At 34.3% G+C, this 24,390-nt stretch overlaps 1 protein-coding gene across 2 annotated transcripts in view; it reads right to left on the reverse strand.

The window, feature by feature from the left end:
- CSMD1 (CUB and Sushi multiple domains 1) overlaps positions 1–24,390 on the reverse strand; it is a 1,084,328-nt gene that overhangs the window by 262,201 nt on the left and 797,737 nt on the right. For both annotated transcript variants that reach the window (XM_065056058.1, XM_065056057.1), the window contains exons 13-16: positions 12,274–12,456; positions 10,189–10,515; positions 7,000–7,194; positions 3,429–3,567 (exon numbers count right to left, since the gene is read on the reverse strand). In XM_065056058.1, coding sequence (XP_064912130.1) covers positions 3,429–3,567; positions 7,000–7,194; positions 10,189–10,515; positions 12,274–12,456 — 844 coding nt within the window. The remainder of the gene's footprint in view (positions 1–3,428; positions 3,568–6,999; positions 7,195–10,188; positions 10,516–12,273; positions 12,457–24,390) is intronic.

Below are 24,390 nucleotides of genomic sequence, written 5' to 3' on the forward strand. Positions count from 1 at the left end.
TAGATTAATTGACTGTCTGCTGTACTTTAAAAATTATGCATGATCAGAATTCTCAATTTTTTATCTGGGTAAACTCCATGTTCTTACTTAATTTCATTGCAATTCAATTTGTACAGAAAGCTCTAGAATTCTCTCAGCAGAATATGTCTGTGCATCTGTCTAAAATTCAGTAAACTCAATTTTTAAACTGGACCATATGTCACAGGAGAGTATGTTTCCCATTAATTTCCTCAGAAATTTAGTGGTCATACTGTTAAGGTCATAGTTAGCCATCCAACCATCTGCAGCTTCAGGCAATACATTTCCGTTTATAAAATTAAAATGTGCCATCTTACAACTAATATGGCTGTTTGCTCTAACTGCATTTAGGAAGACATCCCTGAACCCCAGGCTTCTGGTGATTAATTAAAAAAAAAAAAAAAAAAGAAAGCTGGCAAATAAGTATAAGCTTCTAATTCATATATTAAGTCTTTAATGAGAAAAACAAAACAAAACAAAACAAAAAACACCACAACATAAAATTCTGGAAGTTCCTGCTGAATGCAATGAAACCAAACAGCTTTTTGTTTCAATAAGAACTAAGGATAATTTTTCGAAAACTGTCTAAACAGTTCCCATTCTTCTCTGGTATTTGTCATTCTCTCCTTTGTCCCCAACCTTAATGCATTTATAACAAGAAAACAAAACAAAACAACAGGACTGGAAAAAGGATATATTAAACTAAATGTACAATCTACTTTAATTTTCTCACCAGCATTACGTTTCATGTCTCTGATCATGTTTGCAAAAATCTTCTATGCATATCTTAGATTTTATTCATATTTATTTACAGTGGGTTACTGGAATCTTAGAAGCTCATTGGCCAGTGGAAGTTTAAAAACATTATTTTATATATCAGGGAGCAATTATTTTTTCTTATTAGATTGAATTTGCATTTACCTTATCTACTTGCAATTTTTTTGCCCAGACATCCAGTCTCGTAAGGATCTTCTCGTAAGTGATTTTTTTAGTCATTCCTTGTTTTTAATATCCTGAATAACTTAGTTTTATTAATCAAATTTTATCCTTTCTAAGATAATTTCTGAACATGCTGAACAGTTTTGAACATAACAGAGATGTTTATAGAACACCAAAAATTTCACTGTGAGACTTTTTTCACCTATTAATTTTTATTCATGCAATGTCCTTCTTTGTATTAAAATGATGCTTAGCTTTGCAGGGTGCAGTGCAAAATACAAAACTTGCATTTTGAAAACTCAGTTAACTATATCCAACATATTTTTATGCCTTCTGATGCTATCAAAAAATTTAGGTTTCTGAGATAGGGTTTATTTTACAAAAGCTGTATTGAAACTTCCTCTGCATATCATATTTATCCATGCTTCCACTACTGCTACACTTGGTTGTAGTTTTCATAGTGGGCATCCAGTATGCAATTCCTTAGATCTCCATGAAAGACTTTAAAAGATCTGGTTCCCTGAAGTGCACAGATGTTAAAATAACAGTTACAGGCAACTTTCAGTTGTTTAGTGATCTCATCTTTGTATTCATTCAGGTTTCCCGGGTGAATGCTGTCTACTTCTGGTGACTTACTGTTCACCTTGTTGTATGTGCCACCACCCCTATCGATGGCACTTCAGCCTGACACATATATTCTAATGAGTTCCCCAAAATGCAGAAGGTTGTGAATGTTAAGTTTACATAAGTGCAAGAGGGAAACAAACAAATCAGTGGAAGAAACTCACTAAGCACATTAAACAAAACACCTTTCAGTTCAGAAATGTGCTCAGTTGCAAAATGGAGAAGTACTTAGAGGAAATATCAGATACACTTATCTAGTCCTCTCACTCTTCCCTACAATTCTGCATTTTTGTGTCTGTGAGGAACACAATATCAAGCAATATAAATCTTTGATTCAACCCAGTAACTGATTTTTATTATACATTCTTCTGTATTTCTCCTCATTAATTTTCATCCTTTTTCATTTCTGCTCTTATAAATAGAAGTCTGAATGATTCTGACAAATTTTGCTCATCACTGCTTACTCCATGCAAAGATGAAAGTAGGCACAGGTTATTGCCTCCCCATGGGTAACAGTGGAATACAGAAATGCAGTAAAATAGAAGTCATCGAAGCCTACCTCCAGGTGCTGTCCTTTGCATCTTTTTGTCAAATGGAGTATTTAGTGTGATATTAGTATCTAGATCAAACACCTAAACAAATGGATGTTTTTTACTAATTTTACAAACATGCTTGAAGGGTGGAGATTATTTAAGTTTTCTTTTCATCTTTTAAGAACATTTGCAAAAAAAAAAAAAAATCACGATTTTGTTAGACACTCATGTGGTGAGACAGAAGTACTAATTGAGGTCACAATGATTACAAAAATATTAGACATGCTGCAGTTCACATTCCTTGTGTCTAAACGCACCTTCACTACCTCCTAACTCCGCATGAGGTAGAATAGGCTGAAAATTACCTTGATGAGTAGCTATGCTGTGCTTGATGCACCCCAGGACATGGCTGGACATGCCAGGGCCAACCGTCAACTCATATTCAACTTGCCATCAACCCAGCTCCCCAGATATTTTTTCATGGGGCTGTTCTCCAGCCTCTTATCTCCCAATTTGTATGAATAACCAGGATTGCCTCCTCCCAGCACTTGCTCTTTTTAAATTTCATATAGTTGGTGATTGCCCAGCTCTCCAGCCTATACAGATCTCTCTGTAAGGCCTCTTTACCTTCAAGGGAGTGCACAGTTCCTCCTAGTTTAGTGTTGTTGGCAAACTTACTTAATGTACATTTGATTTCTGCATCCAGATCATTTATAAAACATTAAAGAGCACTGGCCCTATAACTGATCCCTGGGGAACCCCACTGCTGACTGGCTGCAAGCCTGATGTAACCGACTTAATCACAACTCTTTGAGGTCAACCCATCAGCCATTTTCTCCCTTACCATATTATTACCATTTATTATTACATTTATCTAGCTGTGTAATGTATGTTTCATCAGAAAAAAAATCTTAATGGGAAAAAAAATATATCCAACACACAATACTCAGAACTTTTTTTCACTTTCCCTGACCCCACCCCCCCGCACCCCCCCCCCCCCCGGAAAATCTTGCTCTCTTATAGAAAGATCTGGTCATCATCAGGGACCATAGTTGTACCTGAATACAGAAGTAGTCAAAAGACCTAAAGATATCCCTATTTATGTGCTCAGAGGTAGACATTTAATGCAAATTGTTAAAACATAAATAAAGACAATATAAATACAATTTTAAACTTTCATTTTCTGCTTGAGGAATAGTATTGTGACTGTTGCATCTCAATGTCTTTTTCTGGTTTGTGTTCTTAAAGAATATTTTTCTTCTTCAATGTTAAATATTTGTGCTCATACATGTTGTTTGACTTTATGATTCTCACCTGTCAAAAGTGATCTTAATGGAATGTCCTGGTCTTGCTTCAATCACCCATTCACAATTAAGTGAGTCCTTATAATATCCTGGCCACCCTGGTGGTAAGATAACACCACTTGATGCTGTCAAATGTCCACCACACGGTGCTGAAAGCAAAAAGCATGTATACTCGTATCATACACAGTATTTCTAATACAATATTATACATTAAAAGAACTTATAAAAAATAAATTAAAAAGCAGAGAAAAATGAGTTTAGTCTAGAACACGTCTAAATTTTCTACATTATGCTATGAGCACTTTGTTTTCTTCAGAACAATAAGTTCTGCAATATATCTTATCATACCTTATTACTTGATACATATCTTAGCACACAGAGCATGACACTTGATTCTGCCAGTCTTTCTTCTGTTGAAAATCACATTATCTCATTAAAAAAAAATATAAAATATATATATATATATGTATATAATAATTTTAGCTCTAGTATGATTCCATATGGGGAATAGTATGGGGAAATATGAGACAAATTGTTCCACATAAATTTTGGTTAATTATTTTCATTATACTGTGTCATCTAACACCTTTTTGAGAAATCATTAAACTCAGAGGAACTGATTGTTATAAATATTCCATTTAATCTTGGAATGGTTGAACGTGGAAGGGACCTCTGGAAATCATTTAGTCCTTCTCCTGCTCAATAGAGCAAATTGAACAGGACTATGTCCAGTCAGGATCATGCCCTCTCTCCAAAGGCAGACACTCCACAGACTCTCTGGGCAATCTGTTCCAGTGTTTGATCACTGTCATAGTGAAAGATTTTTCTTATGTTTCAATTTCTTGTATTTCAGTTTGTGTTCATTGTCTTTTGTCCTTTCACTGGACATCACTGAGAAAAGTCTGGATCCATCTTCTTCACAGTATCCTATCAGGTATTTATACACATTGACAGGGTCCTTCCTGAGCCCTGAGCCTTTCCTTATCCAGTCTAGACAATCCTCTTTTTGTACGAGACATCCTCCAAATCCTTAATCAGCTTTGTGGCCCTTCACTGGACTCACTGCAATATGTTCATGTCTCTCTTGTAATGGTGATTTCAGGACTGCACATGGCACTTCAAATGTAGTCTCACCAATGCTGAATAAAATTTCCTCTCAGCCTGCAGACTTGTTCATAGTGCACTTTGTCTGAGGATTCAGATCATTATTGAAGATTTTAAATAGTATTGGACCCAGTATTGATCCCAGTATTGGGATCACCACTACAGACTAGCCTCCAGTTGGACTTCGTGCCACTGACCACAGCCTATGAGCCCAACAGTTCAGTGAGATTTCAGTCCACCTCAGTGTTCACTTCGCTAGTCCATACTTCATCAGTTTGCCTATGAGAATCTTACATGGTACAGTGCCAAACACATTACTAAAACTGAGATAAAAAATATCCATTGCTCTCCCCTCACCAATAAGGCCAGTCATCTCAATGTAAAAGGGTATCAGTTTGGTCAGGCATGATTATGCCTTCATAAATCCATGATGACTGCTCCCAGTCACCATATTGTTCTTTATTATTTGGAAATGGTTTCCAGGAATATTGCAGCATAACCTTTCCCAGTGATTGAAGCGAGACCTGCAGTTCCTTCGATCTTCCTCCTTTCCTTCCTTGAAGATAGGAATTTGCTTTCTTCTAGTATTCAGGAACCTCCCTGGTTTAAATGACCCTCCCAAGATGTTTGAGAGTGGCCTTGCGATGTCATTGGCTGGTTTCCTCAGACTTCTTGGATGCATCCTATCAGGGTCTTTCTTGAATGTCAAATTTGTTTCAATGTTCTCTAACTTGATGCTCCTCCAGAAAAAGAGAAAAAGCATTGCTACAGGGCTATGAAAGCAACAGGGCTAGATGGGGAGTATTTTACAAATCAGAATCAGACTTTGGTGCAGGATTAAACAACAGCAGAAACGATTGATCATATTTTGGGAAACATAAGTCTCTTAAAAAAAAAAAAAAGCTGTCACAGCACAAGGCTTTAGGATGTTATATTTTACCGAAGGCTATGGAGCAGTCTGAAACAGAAAGGTTTCAAGGGCCTTGTAATTTTATATAAGTATTCTTTGTACTACCCTCAAGTAGTCAGTGGTATCATTATGAGCAAATTCCATTTTTGCAGTGCAGGAAATCTAGACACTTTTCTTTGGTTTCTTTAAGTAGTGACAAGCAAACCTATTATGCCATATGGAAATGAACAGTAACATGTATTTTTGAGTAGTAAATTTATGTTCCTGATTTTGATTCAATGTTTTTAACAAAAAAAAAAAAAAAGAACTCAGAGAGTTTATTTGATTTCATTCATGAGCTGCACTTGTCTCGGGGAAGTTCTTCCAGATTTAAGAAAGTGGGAGAAAAAAACAACCCACAAAACATGAAACATACAGACTGTATTGTCTATGGGGCAAAAGGTTTGGCCAGGAAAATGGCATTTACATAACAAGTATATAGTTAATGAAGAAGTAAATGTATTCCATGGAGGTTTTTTTAATTAAATTTTGTCATATTAAAACCAAGAACAACAAGAAGACTGTTGATCATCACCTGACTGTAACACATTACTTATTCCACGTATTTCATTTTTTCCAGTATCTCTAATTTTTCATAGAAATGAGCAGTATTATGCAATCTAGATTGGCAAATTTCCTAAATAGCAGAAATCATATAAATTATGTGATCCAGATCCTTAAGTTACTATAATGACACTGAAATTATTGGAAGTGTGAGATCTACACCAATTAGAAAGCTTGGATAATTTTCTTCGAAAAGGTACCATTTAATTGACTGTCTGACTATATATCTATTGTTTACTAAAAGATATACAATTTTTTGAACATATACTTCTCACAGACACACTCTAGCTATTAATTAAGTACATTTGTATGTCTTGCCTTAGGACTCATCACTATTAATCATCAAGGAATCAGCCTACTTTTTCTTTCTTTTTATTTTTATTTTTTTTCCCTCACTGGTGTATTTCACCCAAAAGAGAGATTTAATCCTAAATATAGTTGATCTTAGGAAAAGAAAAAATATTTTTGGGATAATATAATGAATATTATACATAGCTCTGATTTTCACTGTATTTCTCAGGAAAAAATGTACTGCAGGTTAATACGTTACATACAGAAATTCATGTATACTTTCATTCTGAGAAAATTAAAGATGCAAATATTTTAAAAGGACTTTTAAATAGAAACTTCACTTCACTTTTCCATATGGTAGATAATTATGTTCTTCAGAATACTACAGTCAAAACAGTTGTAACAGCTATATACTCACAACTGAGTAATGATGGTGACAATCAGATCTTGAAAAGAATAGTAACCAGATATTTAGGAGGTTAATTTATTACAAGACTATAAAAGCAAGCTATTTTGTTTCTATTATTTCTGTCTTATTTGACTGGGAGAGTATTAAAATAAGATGAATTAGTAACTTCAGCTAAAGCAGCCTTATTTATGTGTGAAATGTAAAGAGTAAGCTAAATGTAAATAGTTTCATTATTCAAACTGTAGGTAAAGACTGTGTACCTACCTTCACAACGGGGGACTGTAGAGCTCCATACTACATTTCCATCTTGCATAATACAGGTTATGGATTCAGAGCCTTGGGTCTTCACAAAGCCATCATCACAGTGAAAGGAAACAGAACTTCCCAGAAGGAATCTATCTCCAAAACGCCTCCCATTTATAGGAATGCCTGGATCATGGCACTCATTCTGACCAAAAGCTGATAAAAAACATAATAATATTAACAACAGTAATAATAACAACAATAATAAAATAAAAATAATAACAACAATAAGGGGGAATAGCCTTTGATAGGTAACAAAATTACAATATAATTGAAAGTATATAATAGAAAACTCCTAAATAAAAGTCAGCATTAAATTCAATGGCATTCACATAGTTCAAATTCTCAATCTTTTCAGTTGTGTGTGGCTTAAATACACAAGAACTTTGCTTAAATTTCCCTCTGGACAAAATCCAGCTGTTTGCCTCTAACCTAGGGAGAAGGGTGATTTGACATTGCAGCTAACCTGACAGAAATAGAGGCTACTGCTAAAAGCTGTGGCCACTGCCTGGGCCAGACAGAGCAAACTCCCAGTAGGATGCTGAAAGCAGTCTGCTTCATCTAGTGGGGTGTCAACACAGAGTCCAACCTACAGGGACACACTCCTCCATGTGCATGTGTGACTTCATGGGGGTGTTCTCACCAGTATTTGGACAGTAGTTGCAGAGAGTGGCAGTGTGGGTGCATGTACAGCTAGAGGACTTCCCTGCCTTTCAGGAGGTGTGTGCAAGTAGGGGAACCCACTTCAAAGAAAAAGGGTTGTAACTCATGCACTCTGTGAGAGAAAGGTGTGTATGTAAATCTTGGCATGGCAGGATGATGAAGGACTAGAGTGGAAAAGTATTTATAAGTTTATATGTTCTAAAATAAACCAGGCAGCACAAGGAAGAGCTAAGCATGGTCATGGCACCAAGCCTGTCAGAGTTCAAGGAGTGCCTGGAAGATGCTAGTTTAGTTTTAAGTAGTCCTGTGAGGAGCAGAGAGTTGGACTTGATACTTATGGGTCTCTTCCAACTCAAGATATTCTGGGATTCTATATTCAAAGATTTTGTAAGTGTCTAACATTGTAGTTTATCTGTTGAGTTGCTGATATTGATCCTGAATCGACAGTTCATTGATTATCGATTATCTTTCACTAATAAATCAATAAACTTCTTTGTTCCTGATTTGATTTTAACCACAGGAGAGAAGTACTTATTCCCTGAAACACATAGGAAGTCCAGAAGTACTAGCACTTTGGCTGAACTTAAACTTAACAAAGAGACACCTTGGGCCTGAACAAACACTGTTAGTTGATCATCTTAATTGACACAAGATAGGAACAGCACAAGATGTGACAAAGACGACTTTATTGTCAACTAACTTCTTTTATAACCTTTGAAGATAATTTCTTCAACTAAAAAAGATAATCTCCATATAAGTATGTGCTGGTTTGACTGAAAATGAGTTAATTTTCTTTGTGCAGTTAGGAACCTTTCTTTTTCATAGATAGCATGGTCATTATTTGGACTTAGTTTGAGAACAAGAGGATAACACCCTGGGACAGAGTTAATGTTTTTAATTGCTCTGGTCTGAGAGCCAAGGACATTCTGAGCACTCTGCCCACAGGTGTGAGGAATCAAAGAAGGGGGGCATAGATGGGATAGAGCTTGACTGACATCCAGACTGATCAATAGGAGTATTCCAACCCATTAACATCATGCCTCATATTAAAGGAGAGTCAGGATCTTACAGTCTCACTCTCTCTCGTGTTCTCTTCACTGTTTTTGTTGGAGCTGTTTGAGTTCTGTTCGGGATGTTTAGTTTGCCATCCTGCCATTTTGCAGAGGCCTCTGGGCCTTTTTTGTTTTTTTTTTTTTTTTTTGTTTGGTTTTTTTTTTGTTTGTTTGTTTGTTTGTTTGGTTTTTTTTTCTTTTCTCTCTCCAGGATCGGCTGTTGGGACCATGGTGCTGTTTCCTGGGACCGGCTGCTTGGTGCGGATGGAGTTCATGAGGAATTGTATTGAGTATCTTTTATTTTAGATTCTACTTCTTTCTACTTCTATTCTTTATATATACTTATTGTGTTTATCTCAATCCAAGTTTCTCCCTTCCCTTTTGATTCTCCCCCTTATTTGGGGGTTGAGGAGGGGGGTGAGTGAGCGGCTATTGTGATTATATTGCTAGCTCGGGTTAAACCATGACAAAGTAATATCTTTGAATGACTAATAAAATTTCTAGGAGAGTTAGCAGTCCATAGCAGATGTAATAATGTTTTCTACATGATGATGATGTTAGTAGAGTTTTCAACCTAGAGTACTGTTTAGTGATACCCTTTCAGGTATTTTTTAGCCTCATTTCCCAAACAGGAAAGATTTGTGCTTTCTGTAGCCCTCTATATGTATGTGACTGCCAGGTCCACACTTAACAACTTCTGAACTTGTTGACCAGTTGCAGCTAAATTTTGTACATTTCAGAATTGCATTCTCAAAGACATTACACTCCTAAAACTCTTTAAAAAAAGGTAGCTGGAGAGAAGAATTATTCTTAAATTCATGCACTCCTATAGGAAAGATGTCTACACAAGATCAGCTACGTTTCTAGACACTAGAGAAACCACAGAGACTAACTATTATGTGTATCAGAAAAAAAAAAAAAAAAAGACAGGTCTATATTCTTAAACAGCACACCGTCTAACTGAGAAACAAAATGCAAAAGCAAAGCATGTTCCCAGAGCTATGATCTAGTAGCCTTTTTTACTTCTATGCTTTTCAGGTTAACATCTCCATATTCTCCATATTTGGGACCTAAGCTTAACACCTTTGTGAACTTATTCCTGCTGGTTCTAATGAGAAGTATATAAATCACTTGCACTGAATGCTTTGATTGGAATGATCCAGCCTTTATTTGCATTCTCTGCATTTATGCAGTGGCAACCAGAAAGGCCCTTAAATAATGAAGGGAATTCCTCAGCACTATCACAATTAAAATAAATAAATGATAAACATTCAGATAAGCTAGTGTATATCAGGGAGACAGCTGAAAGCAGTGCAATTATACAGGCATAACAATTTATTTCTGTATTATAAAAAACATGTCATATTTTTCATTATCATGAGGAAAGATAGCTTGATTTTAAGACTAGGTATAAAATAAAAGCAGAGGTTCTTACTTGTGTAAGTGATATTAAATCCTCTTCCAGTTGTAGAGTGATCCGACTGAAATTCAAGTCTTACTATGTGTCCACTGCTAGCCAACTGAGAAGGGACCTCATTGCCAGAAAAAGTGCCCAGAGGTGGTAAATCTGAAATCCCATCATCTTTCACTGTAAGGTAGTCAAACTGAGGTTCTACATCAAAGTCATTGAAAATCAGATGGATTCTGCTTCCTGGCTCTGAGATAATTAACCAAACACAGTTCATATTGTTCCCATACTCCTCAGGGTAATTTGGAGACAGAATAATTCCAGATGGTGTAGTGAAGTTGAAGAAACATGAGACTAAAGAAAACAATAATAGATTCTCAAAATACTTAACATTATAAATGCTTGTATTTATATTTTTATTCTTTTTTATTTTTTAGAAACCTGGATGTCAAAACTACCACACACGCAACCTGTTTTAGACTGTCAGAACATTTCTCCAATATAACATGTCAGCCTTGCATGTTTTTATTTCCCCATGTGAGGCTAAGTGGATGCACAAAGACCTGCAAGATGTGATTAGAAGCATGTAGAAAATGCCAAAGAAAGCAAAAGTAATGTCTGATGTGTCGGAATTTGGAAAAATTGGCAGGTTTGTTCTGAAATGAAAATGCAACCTCAATATTTAAATGTGTTTTATTTTCTACAAAGAATATGTGTGAAAATGTATTTGGTGATCCATAAAATCAAGCAGAAAGGCCAGTTTTATCTGTAGTACACAAAGCATTAATAATAGTAGAAATTTAGAAGTGCCTCCATCAACAACTCTTAACAGTATACAGTACAAACTTATTAAACAATTAAACAAAAATGATTAAATGACTAAACAATTAAACAAAAATTATTCATAACTCTCATCCTTTTTAATTCCTTTGGGCCCATTTTCATCAAAACAATTCCTAACTGATTTTAGAGGCAAGAGCTTGTGGCTGGTACTTCAGTGAGAAGTACAGTACATTCAGAAAGAGGAGGCTCACTGCACATTAATTAACACAAAGGATAACCATTACTCAGCTCTTCAAATGTATGAAACTGAAGTCAGTGTTTGTCAATAGATGTTGTAAATTTAGGTTCTGTTATCTTTTATAGGGCATGTGCCCATCAAACTGTGGAGCAAAGTAAAATATTTCACACTGTTACCAACAGAAATTAATATATCAACCCAATGCAATACAACACCGTGAAGAAATGCAACTTCTGTCTTCAACGGGAATCGTCTGGACACTGTCTGTGTGTCCAGGCCTTATGTGCTTAGACACATTTCAGCATTGCATGGGTGCATAGAGACTTCTTCCAGTCAAGAGAAAACTTACTCAGTTTGTTAAGTCCTATACCACCAGTAAGGTTGTTTTGAAAATCCAGTACTGGGTTATAAGACACTTTACAGGGAAAGGTAATGTGGTCTGGAGGACTGAAGTGCCTCGTATACCTGTGTACTAGAACCATTTACTCTGTTTTACCATAGAAGAAGAAGAAAAATAGAGGAGTTAAAAACATACCAGCAAATCCTCTATTCAAATCCATCTACAAGCTTACCTACAAACATATTCTATCTTTTAAAACAAAATCCATGACCAACGATCTTACCTACCCTTTTTCCATGCTGGGTATCTTTATATACCTTTATATTAATTTTCATGCTTTATTAGGATATCAGGAAAACAAAACAAAACACTACAATACAATCTTTTCTTATGTATCTGCAGACTGCTTTGCACTACCAGAATCAATGTGTGTATGCTGCGGAGTCCTTTTAAACACTTATAAGCTATTAGGAATTGCTCATTTAGAATCTTATTCAACACACAGTTACATTAAGAATGTTAAATGGTTCAATTAAATATAAAACAAGGGGAACAAACATTCTAAAACAGTCCTATATAATGCTTCTCACAAATGAGCTACCATTGAGCCAACTGAAAAAAAACACATATGACTGAAAAAGTCTTCAAGGTCTTTTTAAATGTTTTCCTGCTGGCTAGTCACAAATGTTAAGAAAAGCGAGAGGCTAAGGTCATAAAAATAATACAGAAAAATAATAATAATAATTCTTACAAACACAGCTGGGTTTATTGCCGGACCACTGGTTGTTTTGTTGACAGGTAATCGTTCTCTCTCCCACTAGTTCAAAAGCTGCTTGACATTCAAAGGTAAGTGTGTCGCCATGCAGAAAACTGCTGCCAGTCCTCTTTCCATATGATGGAATTCCAGGATCTCCACAACCTCCCTTCTCAATTTCTGAATATCAAAAATATCAAGCGCAACAATAGGGAAATATATTTGCAAGCAATTTATATGTCAGTATCAGAAGTACATTAGAAATAGTTGGCATTATGCCTTAAACTAATGTTTACAGCTGAAAGTAAACTAGAGCTAAATGCTGTAAAACCACCTTGAAGATGACTTAAGATCTAAAGTCTATTCACAAGCTAATAGCTTCCATACCTGCACTGTTGAAGATAACAAAATACTCATGTTTAACTGCATGGCTGCACTGAATTACATCATATTTGAAGGTAAAATTACAAAGTCACAGATGATAGTCTGCATTCTAACCATGGAGACATACTATGTGTAAATTTTATTTCTGGTATTGACGTACTAGTAATAAAGAATCTTAACTGTCATAACTTTAATTACATTTATAGGGCTATCTGCAATACAATTAAAACTATCCAATTTACTGATAGAGTCAAGGAATTTCAATTTAAGCACTAAAATATAATAAAAACAAAACTGAATTATTTCTCCATCTCATACTTCAAATTAGAGGTACATTTTTTTGCCAGCTGCATTAAGCTACACTGAAAAGAGAATAACATTTTGGATTATACCTTCTAGATATTCTCTAGGAGATCTGCTATTTAAATTATTTAATTTGTAGATATTGAATGTACATGTATGAGCTAAAAATATTAAAAGACCCAAGTATTTTGAAATTCATGAATAACAAGAATATTGGGAAAGGACACGTAAATATTAATTGCCTATGACAGAAATGCTGAATCATCTTAGAAATTATCTATGCATGGCTTTTCATCCAAAATGAAGGCTCCGTTTCTTTGCCATTAAATTTAAAGTAGTTTTCCTATTAATTTCCATTTGAGCAGTAAAAATAACAACAAAGCACTTCTGGTTCTATAGACTGCGTTTCCACATCTTTAGTAAAATTATGTCAAACTCATTTGAATGAAAGTAGTGATAAAATTCTTGTCATTTAAATGTTTCCCAGCTCAATCCAAAATACAAAATCTGAAACATTCAGGATACTAAGAAAATTCCATTCACTAAATCGTATCAAATATTAATATAATTTAATGCCATTAAAATATATGCTGTCAAATATTGTTAAGTCTACTAATGCTAAATCACTGCAAAAGTATTTATCTTGACATGCTAACTCCAATAGAAATTTTAAGATTCAGGATGGCATTATTATTATATGTAAAGTAAATCCAATATGTTTTTACCCTTAAAGCAGTTGTAAAGTGATTGTTGACAAGCATATTGAGAAAGGTATGCCACGTATTTTATAAAAGAATGGGTTACTCATCTGGATGAAAAGAGGTACATATTTTTTTTCTTGTAATTTTAACTTTGAAGATAAAATTAAAATTAACTATTCTATTTATGAATTCAAAACAGTTCCAGAGTCAGTTGCATTATTTAAATAATTTGTCTTACCAGAAAGCTGGGATGTCTCAAATAAATGAAAATAGCTTCCAAAAAGTCCCATACACAAATATAATAAAATACCAGCAGAGCAATATCTTAAATAATATGTATAAGTCAAGATTCAAAATTATTTGTATTTACAAATGCTTTAATGTAGTTTCACCTGCCTGCTCCTATTGAGATGCTAATTCCTACTGCCACAGAATAGCACTAGAAGCCTGCGTGTTCCCAGATATCCAAAGCTCCACATCTTACGCTGAAATGTGCAGAGCTACAGAAAATCAGAACCCACATTTTAATCACATTTTAAAAGTTCATCACCTCCACTGAGAGCAGACCTATATCTAATCCGGCATTTGAGAATTATTATAAACACTCTTTTCCAAAAAACTTTTGTCTTGATGATCAGGGCAATAATGTTTCAGGCAGGAGCCTGAGGAGGCAAACTGGATGCAAGGTTTTGAAAGGTCACAGCTGAAGATTCATCCCTTAAAAGATTGCAACAAGTATTTCTTTGCATGGTCTACAAATGAAGTACCAAAATATCTTTAATTAATGAATTTACTGAAGCAGACGACAGGTCAGGATGGTTTCTAACTCTCAGGAGATACACTAAGCCCTAGCAGAGAGTTATGGATCAGCAAATCAAAGTTTTTAACACAAATTAATGTGAATCAAGCTTTTTGGTGGGTTGAGAATTCCTTTTTCGAAGAAACCTAGTACAGTATGTCTTTAGTCAGAACCAAGCCCTTTCTGAAGAAGGCAAGAATGCATGATGAACTTTAGAGACTAAGTGAATATTTTGCACTTCTTAATATATTAACTTCCATCCAAGAATGCCCAGATTTATGTGCAGTGGAGATATAATCAGAATTTTTAAAGCTGAAAAAAAGCAGTTAAAAATATACCAGCCAATTTAATGTCTTTTTTTTTTTTTTTTTTTTTTTAAATAATATTTTTATTCTTCAGGAAAAAAAGTTTAATAAAATGTGTCTCATAAAAATATTTTAATGATGAATATTATGTTCTCTCTCAAAGTACATTAGAGGAATTTTTAAATCAAATTCTTTTACATTGAAAACCCAAACATAAAAAAGTCAAAATGAAATATACCAGCTTTATTTCTATCTTAACTTTCGTGCTTTGTGCTTGTTTGTTCAACATAAAAACAATTAAGCAAATGTCACAAATTTATAAAACACTTCTGAAGACATCTTATTTACATTTTGAAAATAAAAAGCTCAACAAAATCCATCCAGCTCTAGAAATCTACATCTTCACAAACCTGGAAGTGAATACTAGCTATCCTTAACAGAATCACAGAATCAGAATCATAGAATAGTTTGGGTTGTAAGTGACCTTTAAAGGTTGTATAGTCCACTGCCCCTGCCATGAGCAGGGGTGTCTTCAACTAGATTAGGTTTATCAAAGACCCATCCAGCCTGGTCTTGAATGTCTCCACAGTTGGGGCATGAACCACCTGTTACAGTGATTCACCACCCTCATAGTAAAAAATTTCTTCCTTATGTCTAGCCTACATCTACCCTCTTTTAGTTTAAAATCATTATCCCTAGCTTTTCATCACAGATATTAATGACAGAGCAAAACTTAGGGAAGTCTGAAAAGGCCATATTCAGAGTTTCGTATTTATACATAAAGAATACTGCTTTATCTCCTGATCTAGAGTAGTACAGGCATGTTATGATTCCAAAAATGTTTCTGTCCTCTGGGATTTAACACAACATTTTATTTTATTGTCTCTCCTGGTGCCTCTCCAACTTTCAATGATTTATCAGAGAACAAATTTTTTAAATGTCTAAATTCAGTTGAGGTGCATTATGCCTATTACTTCAACACAGGCACCAATTATTCTGCTTCATAAATTGCAAAGAGGCTATGTATCTGTTTACTAAAAAGAGAACATTCTTCTGATCAAGTCAATTTGAGATATGTTGAGCTTTTACAGAAACCCTATGGGACAGAAATGGTTCTTAAAATGACAAACATGAAAATAAAAGCTGTGCTAACCTATTTAAAGTATGGAAATAAAAATCCTATTCCTTTACGGTTATTCTGTGTACTCATTCAATGTTCGACTTCTTTTGATCTGAGTGCTTAGAGCTGTGTGAACTTCATGAAGTTTGCAAATAAGCTCTCAAGCTCAAATTTGAACATCAGCTTCTGTGGTTACCAAAAATACTAACATTGATATTATTCAATAGTTTATGGCTTTCATGTACTCTCAGTAGCCTGGGGAAAGTGACTTTTCATCTTGTTTGTAAACTAGAAATATTTACTGAGTTTCAGGGTATACTCTCTCTTTAATGTTGGGAGAATGACAAGATTAGATTTTTGACAAGAAGATCACATCCCTCTGAATGTAATCAAAGACTTTTCGGTTGCCATGCTTTCTTTCAAAGGAATAAATACAGCAATTCTAAAGTGATATTAAGAATCTAAGTAAGCGTTATGACTACTTCTTGAAAGGTGTCACATTGCAATTCAAGTCTTTTTGATGAAAAGGCTTTATATTATTTTGACCCACGTATCTTAAATTTATTATAAAATACTTCATAGATTATATCATTACGCAGGCTTGTATTTATTAGTCATGGTATTAACTTACTTTTTTTTCCCCTTACAAATACAGAGTTAAAAGGAAATTATTAATGCCACTATGCTTTCATTCACAATATCAAATATTCTAGCTTAGCTGACTAGTGAATCATCATCAAATAATTAAATATGACTTTTACCAGCAGAGCATTACTAAAATTCTCACACTTTCATAATTCAGATGTATAAATAATATTTAAATTGAATAAGTGTTTTAAACACATGTAGGTTACATAACAATCCATTGTTTCAAAGAAGAGATAGATAAGTAAACTTCAGTAGTTCAAGGTCTGTCCAAAAGTTAAAGTCAATACTGCTAAAACCTGAAATAATGATTTTGTCAGTATTTCATAATCACCATCTTTCTTGTAGTCAAGATGGGTCAAGAGAAGCTGAAAGATGACACAGGTAAACATTTATGAAAAAAAGCCAAACCAAACCAAACAAAATAGCTTGGAAGTCTATTTCCATGTCAGATAGGACCTTTTCAGCTTACAATCTGAACTCTTAAATGACAGGCCTCATAAATTCATGCATTAAATATATGAAAATTGATCATTTAGTTTATTTCCTCTTATTCCTCATACGTCCCTGTGTTAACAGTCATGATACCTGACACAGTGGAATCTGAAGCTTAAATAACACTGCCTTAAATTCAGAAAAGAGACAGAAAAAACATGGTATATAGAAGAAACTGTGACATGACAAGTGCTGTGGTTTAACTATTCCAACTCTTATACTATTTATTGTATGCCATAAAGTATTGTATGCCATAAAATTTCAATAGTAAAACCTATTTGGACCAGTAGCACATTATGACTCTGTATCTTCCATCTCACTATCAGAATTCAAATTTCAGTCCCAGACTGCGTCATTAAAAACCCACTTAGTGAAAGGGAATTAACATATACACAGAAAAAGTCTGCAACTGCAATGTGACATAAAGCAAATATCTCTGTTAACTAATTTATCTCTGTTAATTTTTGTTAGACAGATGAGTTATAAAAGGACAAATTCCAAAATGGGTCAAGGAGACATTCATTCTATCTATATACTTTTTCATCCCTGTCTTCAAGTCATTGTGGCTTTAATGCCACTATTCAATTATACAGTAAATATTTAAAACCATAAATACTTCATCAATGGCAGGAACAGAGAACATGGTTCTCCAAGTCCGCACCATAAGAAAAATAGAAAGCAGAATCAGCAAGAATTCTACCACTTCTGAACAGGTTTATAGATTACTGTTTTAAAAGATTTGCACAACAAACTTAAGATGGGGAAGGAAATTCAACTGGGCATCCCAAAACAATACTGTATTCCTCTGAACAATGCTTTTTCTTGCTTCAGTGGAAACCATAGTCATCTATAAAAGTTAACCAGTTGAAAAATTACACATGAACTTTTAGTCTTATATGGCAATAGTTTTGGTTTAGGATAAGGAACCAGACGTTATTGGAGATCCCTTCTGTTCCATAGGTAATACTGTTTTAAAAATAGACAAAGACCTGGCAGTACAAATAACAAAGGAAGGACAAAATGCTACTGTTTTCATTAGTAAACAGTTCAGCCTTCTTTGAAATGCATGTATAATATTTGTTTTATTAATAATTAATAATCACTAATAATTTCAATAAGATGCGGGAAAATTACGGGAATTTAAAAACAAATGGAGAAATCATTATACAAAGATAAACCCTTATACAAAAAGAATAGATCACAGGAAATGACATAAGGTAAAGGAATGAAATTATAGATATGATTTCTGCAAAGGAATGTGGGAACAACTAATAAAAGTTAAAATGAGAAACCAAAACTAATAGAAAAAAAAATTCATTTAGCATGTAATTGGACTGTAAAAGTGTCTATTAAAGCTAAAAAGAGGCTGGCGTGAAGCTAAAAACAGGGTGGCCTTATATGCTAATTTTATAGATGATCACAATTTTATCATTGTTCCAGTAATTTTTTTCAAATAAATTTTATAGTACAATTTACTATCAGTCTCCAACTATAAAACAAGAAGGCCTCCTTCACAGGTCATACAGCTCCCAGCAGCATTCTAAGACATGTCTCACAATTTCTCTGAAATTTGTTGTCCTTGCTGTTATCAAAAAGGCCACAGGACATATTCAGTAGAATTTTTTTTTTTTTTGCTTCTGCCTTATTGCATTTCTGTCAATATTAAAACAAACAATCAAACAAACATGGCCTTAGAATCAGATAAATGGAAAACCAACATGGAAACTTTTTATAGGAAGTTCATCTGAGCTAACAGTTCGCTATCATAGCATATGGATCACTTGTTGGTAATAATAACATATTGTATCAGATAATATAATATTAAAAACCTTGAAAGTAATACAACTATTTGAGAAGAAAATTACATCAAACCTTTTCAACTAGTATGTTCTTTAATTTTAATATTTACTATGTACTTCAATATTCCATTAGAGAATGCAGAAAAATGTTGTTTTGTTTACAATTAATTTTACATACTACTCTGAGATAATGCAAAAACCTATTTCATTTGCATGTTGAATACTACATGTAGTTCTGTTCTTTCATATAAATAAGGACACCAGAAGGAGGGAAAGAAAACAAAAGATCAAAGTTACTGTTTCTGAGAAACTGAAGACAATTAAAAAGACCATAAGTCTCTCTTTTGGGGAAGTTAAATATATATCTATTCAAGAAGTGATTGAACAAATATATGGAAGAAAATGTAACTGAGAGAAAAAGAGGAAGTATTTGAACTATGCATCACTGGAAACAAGGAAAGTACTCTGGCATTATTTCTGCCTCTCCATTTGTCACTGTGTACTTCACCATTTTTTCCTTAAACATTCTTTATTTTGTAGTATCAACATGCAATGGGCTTTCGGTCTCACTGTAAATTTTTATTCTAATGTTTTGCAATAAGGAATAACATATTGCTCAAATTGCAGAGTTCATGTTTCTGCACTAGCAGAAGGAGTACAGCCTGTCTATACAAAAGGCTGAGCAACACCTTGGACAAAAGTCAGCCCAAAGATATCCTGTGGAATGCAAATTAGCATGTTATGGTGGAGAACAGGAAGTACAGTAAAAAGCAAGTGCAGCTGTCTCAGAAATTATCAGAATAACATTAAATTGAATCTTGTGAAAAGGTGCACCGTGGAATGAGGCAAAAGACAATAAGAGACTATATGGAAAGTTATTAAATTTAAGAGAAAGAAAAACAGCTACCAGGAAAGGAGAATGAAGAACACCTTCACTTTTCCATTAAAAAAAAAAAAATAAGTAATAGATAGATAACAAAAGTTTTAATAAACTAAGAGCAGGATACAAAGAGAACATGTTAATGATTATTTGGAAAATTTAGACATATCTAAGGGAACAGGGCCTAGGCCTAATTAAATTCACATTTAAGTACTTAAACTGAAATAGTATAGAAACTAGAAATTATCTTCAAGAACCTATGGAGGACAAGGGAGTTAAGTGCTTACTGGACAAGATCACATGTAATAACTGTCTCAAAAACTGGAGAAAAGAGGACCCAAATGCAAATGTATGTGTATATAATTTGTCCCCTCAAACTGGGAACGTGACATTGTTTATTTTCCTTTGCAACAGAATATCCTTGAACATCTTTGCCTAATATTATCTTAAGACCTGTCAGGGAAGACATGGCACTTGTTTAGAAAAGAATCTATGTGCTACCAATATATTAAAAGTGCAAGCAAATTGACCTGGGTTCTTCTAGGACTGTAAAGCCAACACTAACCCTAAGCAAGGTAATGGAACACAAAAGAGAGGAGTCTATTTCTAAAGGGTTAAAAGATGAAAATATAACACCAATTAACATGGTTTTATGGAAAATTGGTCACGACATACAAGCAAGATGATTTTTACACTATAAGCTTGGCTGACACCATATCTTTGGACTTCTTTCAACCTCTTAAATTAGCAATACATGACATCCTAATTAAGAACTGGCATCAGAGAAAATCAATTTAGCACATATTAAATTCATTAAAATTAGATAATGGTAGTATCTCAAAGCATAAATGTGCAAAAAGAACCATCATTAGGAAATATAACTCCTTCAACTAATTTAGTATATACTTTTTTTTTTTAGCCCAATCATAATAATTTGTTATAGAAATGACATTACAGAAAAACAGTTAACCAATAGTGGCCATAGTATTTTCAACATGCTGTAGCCTAGGAACATATATTTTAGATGTATGTCTTCTTGTACGTATGTACACACATAAGCATTGTTTTTTTTCATACTTTTCAAAGGGAAAAGCAAACATCAAAATTTCAAACCTGTGGCAACTGAGAATTTGTAAAATAAGTGATGTTAGATGGGAAGATATTATTTTCCTTGAGTATCTACTTCTGTACTGTACAATGGGTGTTCCTCCTCTTTAAAGATCAGGAGTGAAGAGGCCAGTTTCACCAAACAAAATGGAAGATTAAAAGGGATATTATGCACGGCATGTTTTGGAGCTTAAAGGCTGGTAAGCTTCTAATACAGGTTATAGAAGCAGTCAGTGCTCAAATGAAAACTATCAGCCTTGGAAACTACCCACACATAAGGATAAAGAGGGAGAAAGATGCATTGGTAGTACTTGAAATATGAAAAGTGACTACACTGCAACTGAAAATACTAATATTAGTGCAGTGTGGACTTCTAAATAATTATACTTCATGCTATTTCAGTAAAGAAGTAAGAAGCAAGAAGTGTTGCTCTAAAAACATTCTTCCGAAGAAAAAAGAAAAAAAAAAAACAAAAAGAAAAATATAAAAGATAATGGAAAAAAGAGAAAGAAAAGAAAAAAAAAAACACAAAGAAAAAGTAAGGAAAAAAAAAAGAAAAAGGGAAAAAAAAAAAAAGAAAAAAAGAAAAACAAAGAAAGAAGAAAAATAAGAAAGGCTCTATGCTCCTATATTCTGTCCTTGCAGGACAAATCCCACCCTCCAGGACTGCACTCAGTGCAGGAACTTTTAGCATTTTGGGGGGATGCACAATTTCCACTAAGGTCTCTAAGAAAAAGTTTCTCTTTTTGATTAACTCTGAGATTTTCTTGCACGTGCCCCCATTCTGCCTACAAAGAGCTTCCTGTTATTCATCCGTATCTTGTATGATTACAACTTCTTTGTGCACCCAAGAGTCCTAGGCCATGCTTAAAGCAGACATTCTTTCCTTCTCTTTTCAAAGCTGTCAACCTGACCAAGACTTTAGCAACAAGGACAAGGTAAACCAGACCTTTTCCTCCCTAGTGCAACACACTTTCTGAGGAACATAACCTAACATAAAACTACTCTACAAATTGAAGAAGACTTACAGCTTAGAATTCACTCTGTAAGATATTCCACATGACCATACCAAAACACTGCATGCCTACATGTACATATTTTGTTGAGACAGTATACATACAAGGAAATAATAAATAAATAAGAAAATTAATGTGTTCTTCTCAATGAAAGTAATTAAGCAACTGAAATTTCACAAAAGCGTGTTACAGAGTCTTCATGGGCATTTTTAGCTACGTATTTGACTTTGCATAGATAGACCGAACATCTCAGTTGGAAAATTCTATTTAACATCTTGTTTTTTGACTTTCACACCCAGAAGAAAAAGGAAGAAGGGTAGCTTGAATTATGCTGGGGATTTAAAAATGGGGGGTTTTGGTGAAAAAAAAACTTACTCTGAATATTGTTTTTCTGTGGAGGTTAACTGCACAAACATAAAAAACAAACAAACAAACAAACAAACAAACCCAAACAAACACCAAGCAAAATGCTACAAGTCCTGTGTCTGTTACAATTATATATAAACAAGCTTAATTGTGGCTGACATCGGTATGACCAGCACAATAGTACCATATATATAACAAATACATTAAGTGAAAAAAAGTCTAAAAATTAGCAAGGTTTTGGATTGTGAACTACTGTTTTTCTCAAATTTCATAGCAATGTAAAGATAAATTATTATTTCATCTTGAATAACTCACTTTAAATTGCTAATAAAACAAGAGATCAATGACAAAAGTGCTGCTCTGGAGGATATGCTAACTTTGTAACAGGTGGAGGTGTTTGCATGTCACATCAATTTCAGTCAGTGTGAAGTTAATGTCTGTTTGTTGAGCTGAATGGAGAAACCACACAGCTGGTGATAAGACTTGGAAAGAATAAAGTATTGAAGATCTTTGAAGCAACTCTTTAGTGAAACAAATCAATCTTTACAAAAAATCTTACTAATAGATATTTGTGCACCTGAATGATAAATCTTCAGCTGTTGCTTAATATATCCCTTATATCTTACTTCAGTAACAACTACCAGTATGAATTGTTTTTAATAGTATTTGAGATTCAAATTAAATTGTCCATTTGAAATCCTGTGACATTAAGAATTGTTTCCATTTGGTACTCGATAATCAACAAAGTGACATTCAAGAAATTCGATGAATGTTATAATGAAGGGACAAATGATGCAGAAACTATTTAATGATCCAAACCTGACTACACATTTTATCTTTTCCTGGTGAAACTGTTAAAAAAAAAATGTATTAATAGCCTCACCATAATTCTAAAATCTCCAATTGATTTTAATGAGATGATAAGAATAAGATGATAAGAATCTAGTTTAACTTAAAAAGATGGAATAATGCATATGAACAAGAAATTCCAGATTTTTAAAATCTCAACAACAGCTAAAATTAATCTACTATATAAAAAATATTATGAAGTGGATTGTTTTAAATTCCAGTCCAGCATTCATGAAACAACAGTTTTACATAATACACTTATACACTCTACTGGGAATTGACAGTGATAGAGAAGGTTTCAGTGGAAAACTTCCAGTCCAAGTGAAGGTATGTATGAAGCACATCGTTGTCATACACCAGCACCCTGCTGATAAAGGACGGGGCAGACATCAAGGCACTGACTCTGTATGGACTGACCTGCCAGCTCTGGCAATTTAAAGAGAATCTCTGTTCCCCAATCTCCTCAGCCCGATGGGCTTGCATTTCAGCTATGGAAACACTGTCCCACTAGGTCCGGTCACTTGATGGAAATCTGTAGAAACTCTCGCCCTGCTTGCCCCTACTGGCCTGAACCCACAACATACACACAAATATCCATAACTAGATAAAGAAAGACAATTTCATGACAAAGTTATACAAATTAATAATTTCAAAAATTTAGGAAACTAAACACCAGGTATTGATTAATCTGAATATTTATATAAAACCACTAATGTAGACTTATGATTGAATAAACAATTTCTAACAACGTACTGCATGTTTTCACTGAGAAATACTGAAAACAACATGAAAGCTTTAAAAAAAGACAGCACAGAGCTGTTCTTGGAAATGTGTAAAGAAAGAGGAGTTGGTGCACAGTTCCCTCTCTTCTCACCATGACCTTGCTCTGTGAGTATTTTCCTCCATGGTTGTTCTCAGGCCAGCCACTCTGTCTAAAGCTCTACCACTAAATAAAGCAGGGACAAGGTTGAGCTTGAGCACTGGATCTCCAGGTACCCACACTGCAGAAGCTTTAGCCTGCTTCCTGGTAATGCCTACCAGAACTCTCTGAGACATTGCATGGTCATGATTCAAGGGACAGCAAGCACCAGGGACCATTCCCAATACACTGCATAGACAAGACCGCATCAACTTTTAATTCCTGTATTCTACAAAGTCCTCCAGCACCACTCTACAGGCTTTATATCTTCAGACAAACCTCACCACATCCCAAAGTATTCAGTATATACTCTCAGTTTCTCGGCATGAAAACGGGAATCATGGCCTGCAATGCAGCATACACATCACTAGCACACTGAAATAACACCTTCATGCTCTGCCCCAAGACACATACATACTAATACAC

Source organism: Columba livia, chromosome 3, assembly GCF_036013475.1.
Source record: "Columba livia isolate bColLiv1 breed racing homer chromosome 3, bColLiv1.pat.W.v2, whole genome shotgun sequence".
In the NCBI taxonomy this organism is placed as follows: Eukaryota; Metazoa; Chordata; class Aves; order Columbiformes; family Columbidae; genus Columba; species Columba livia.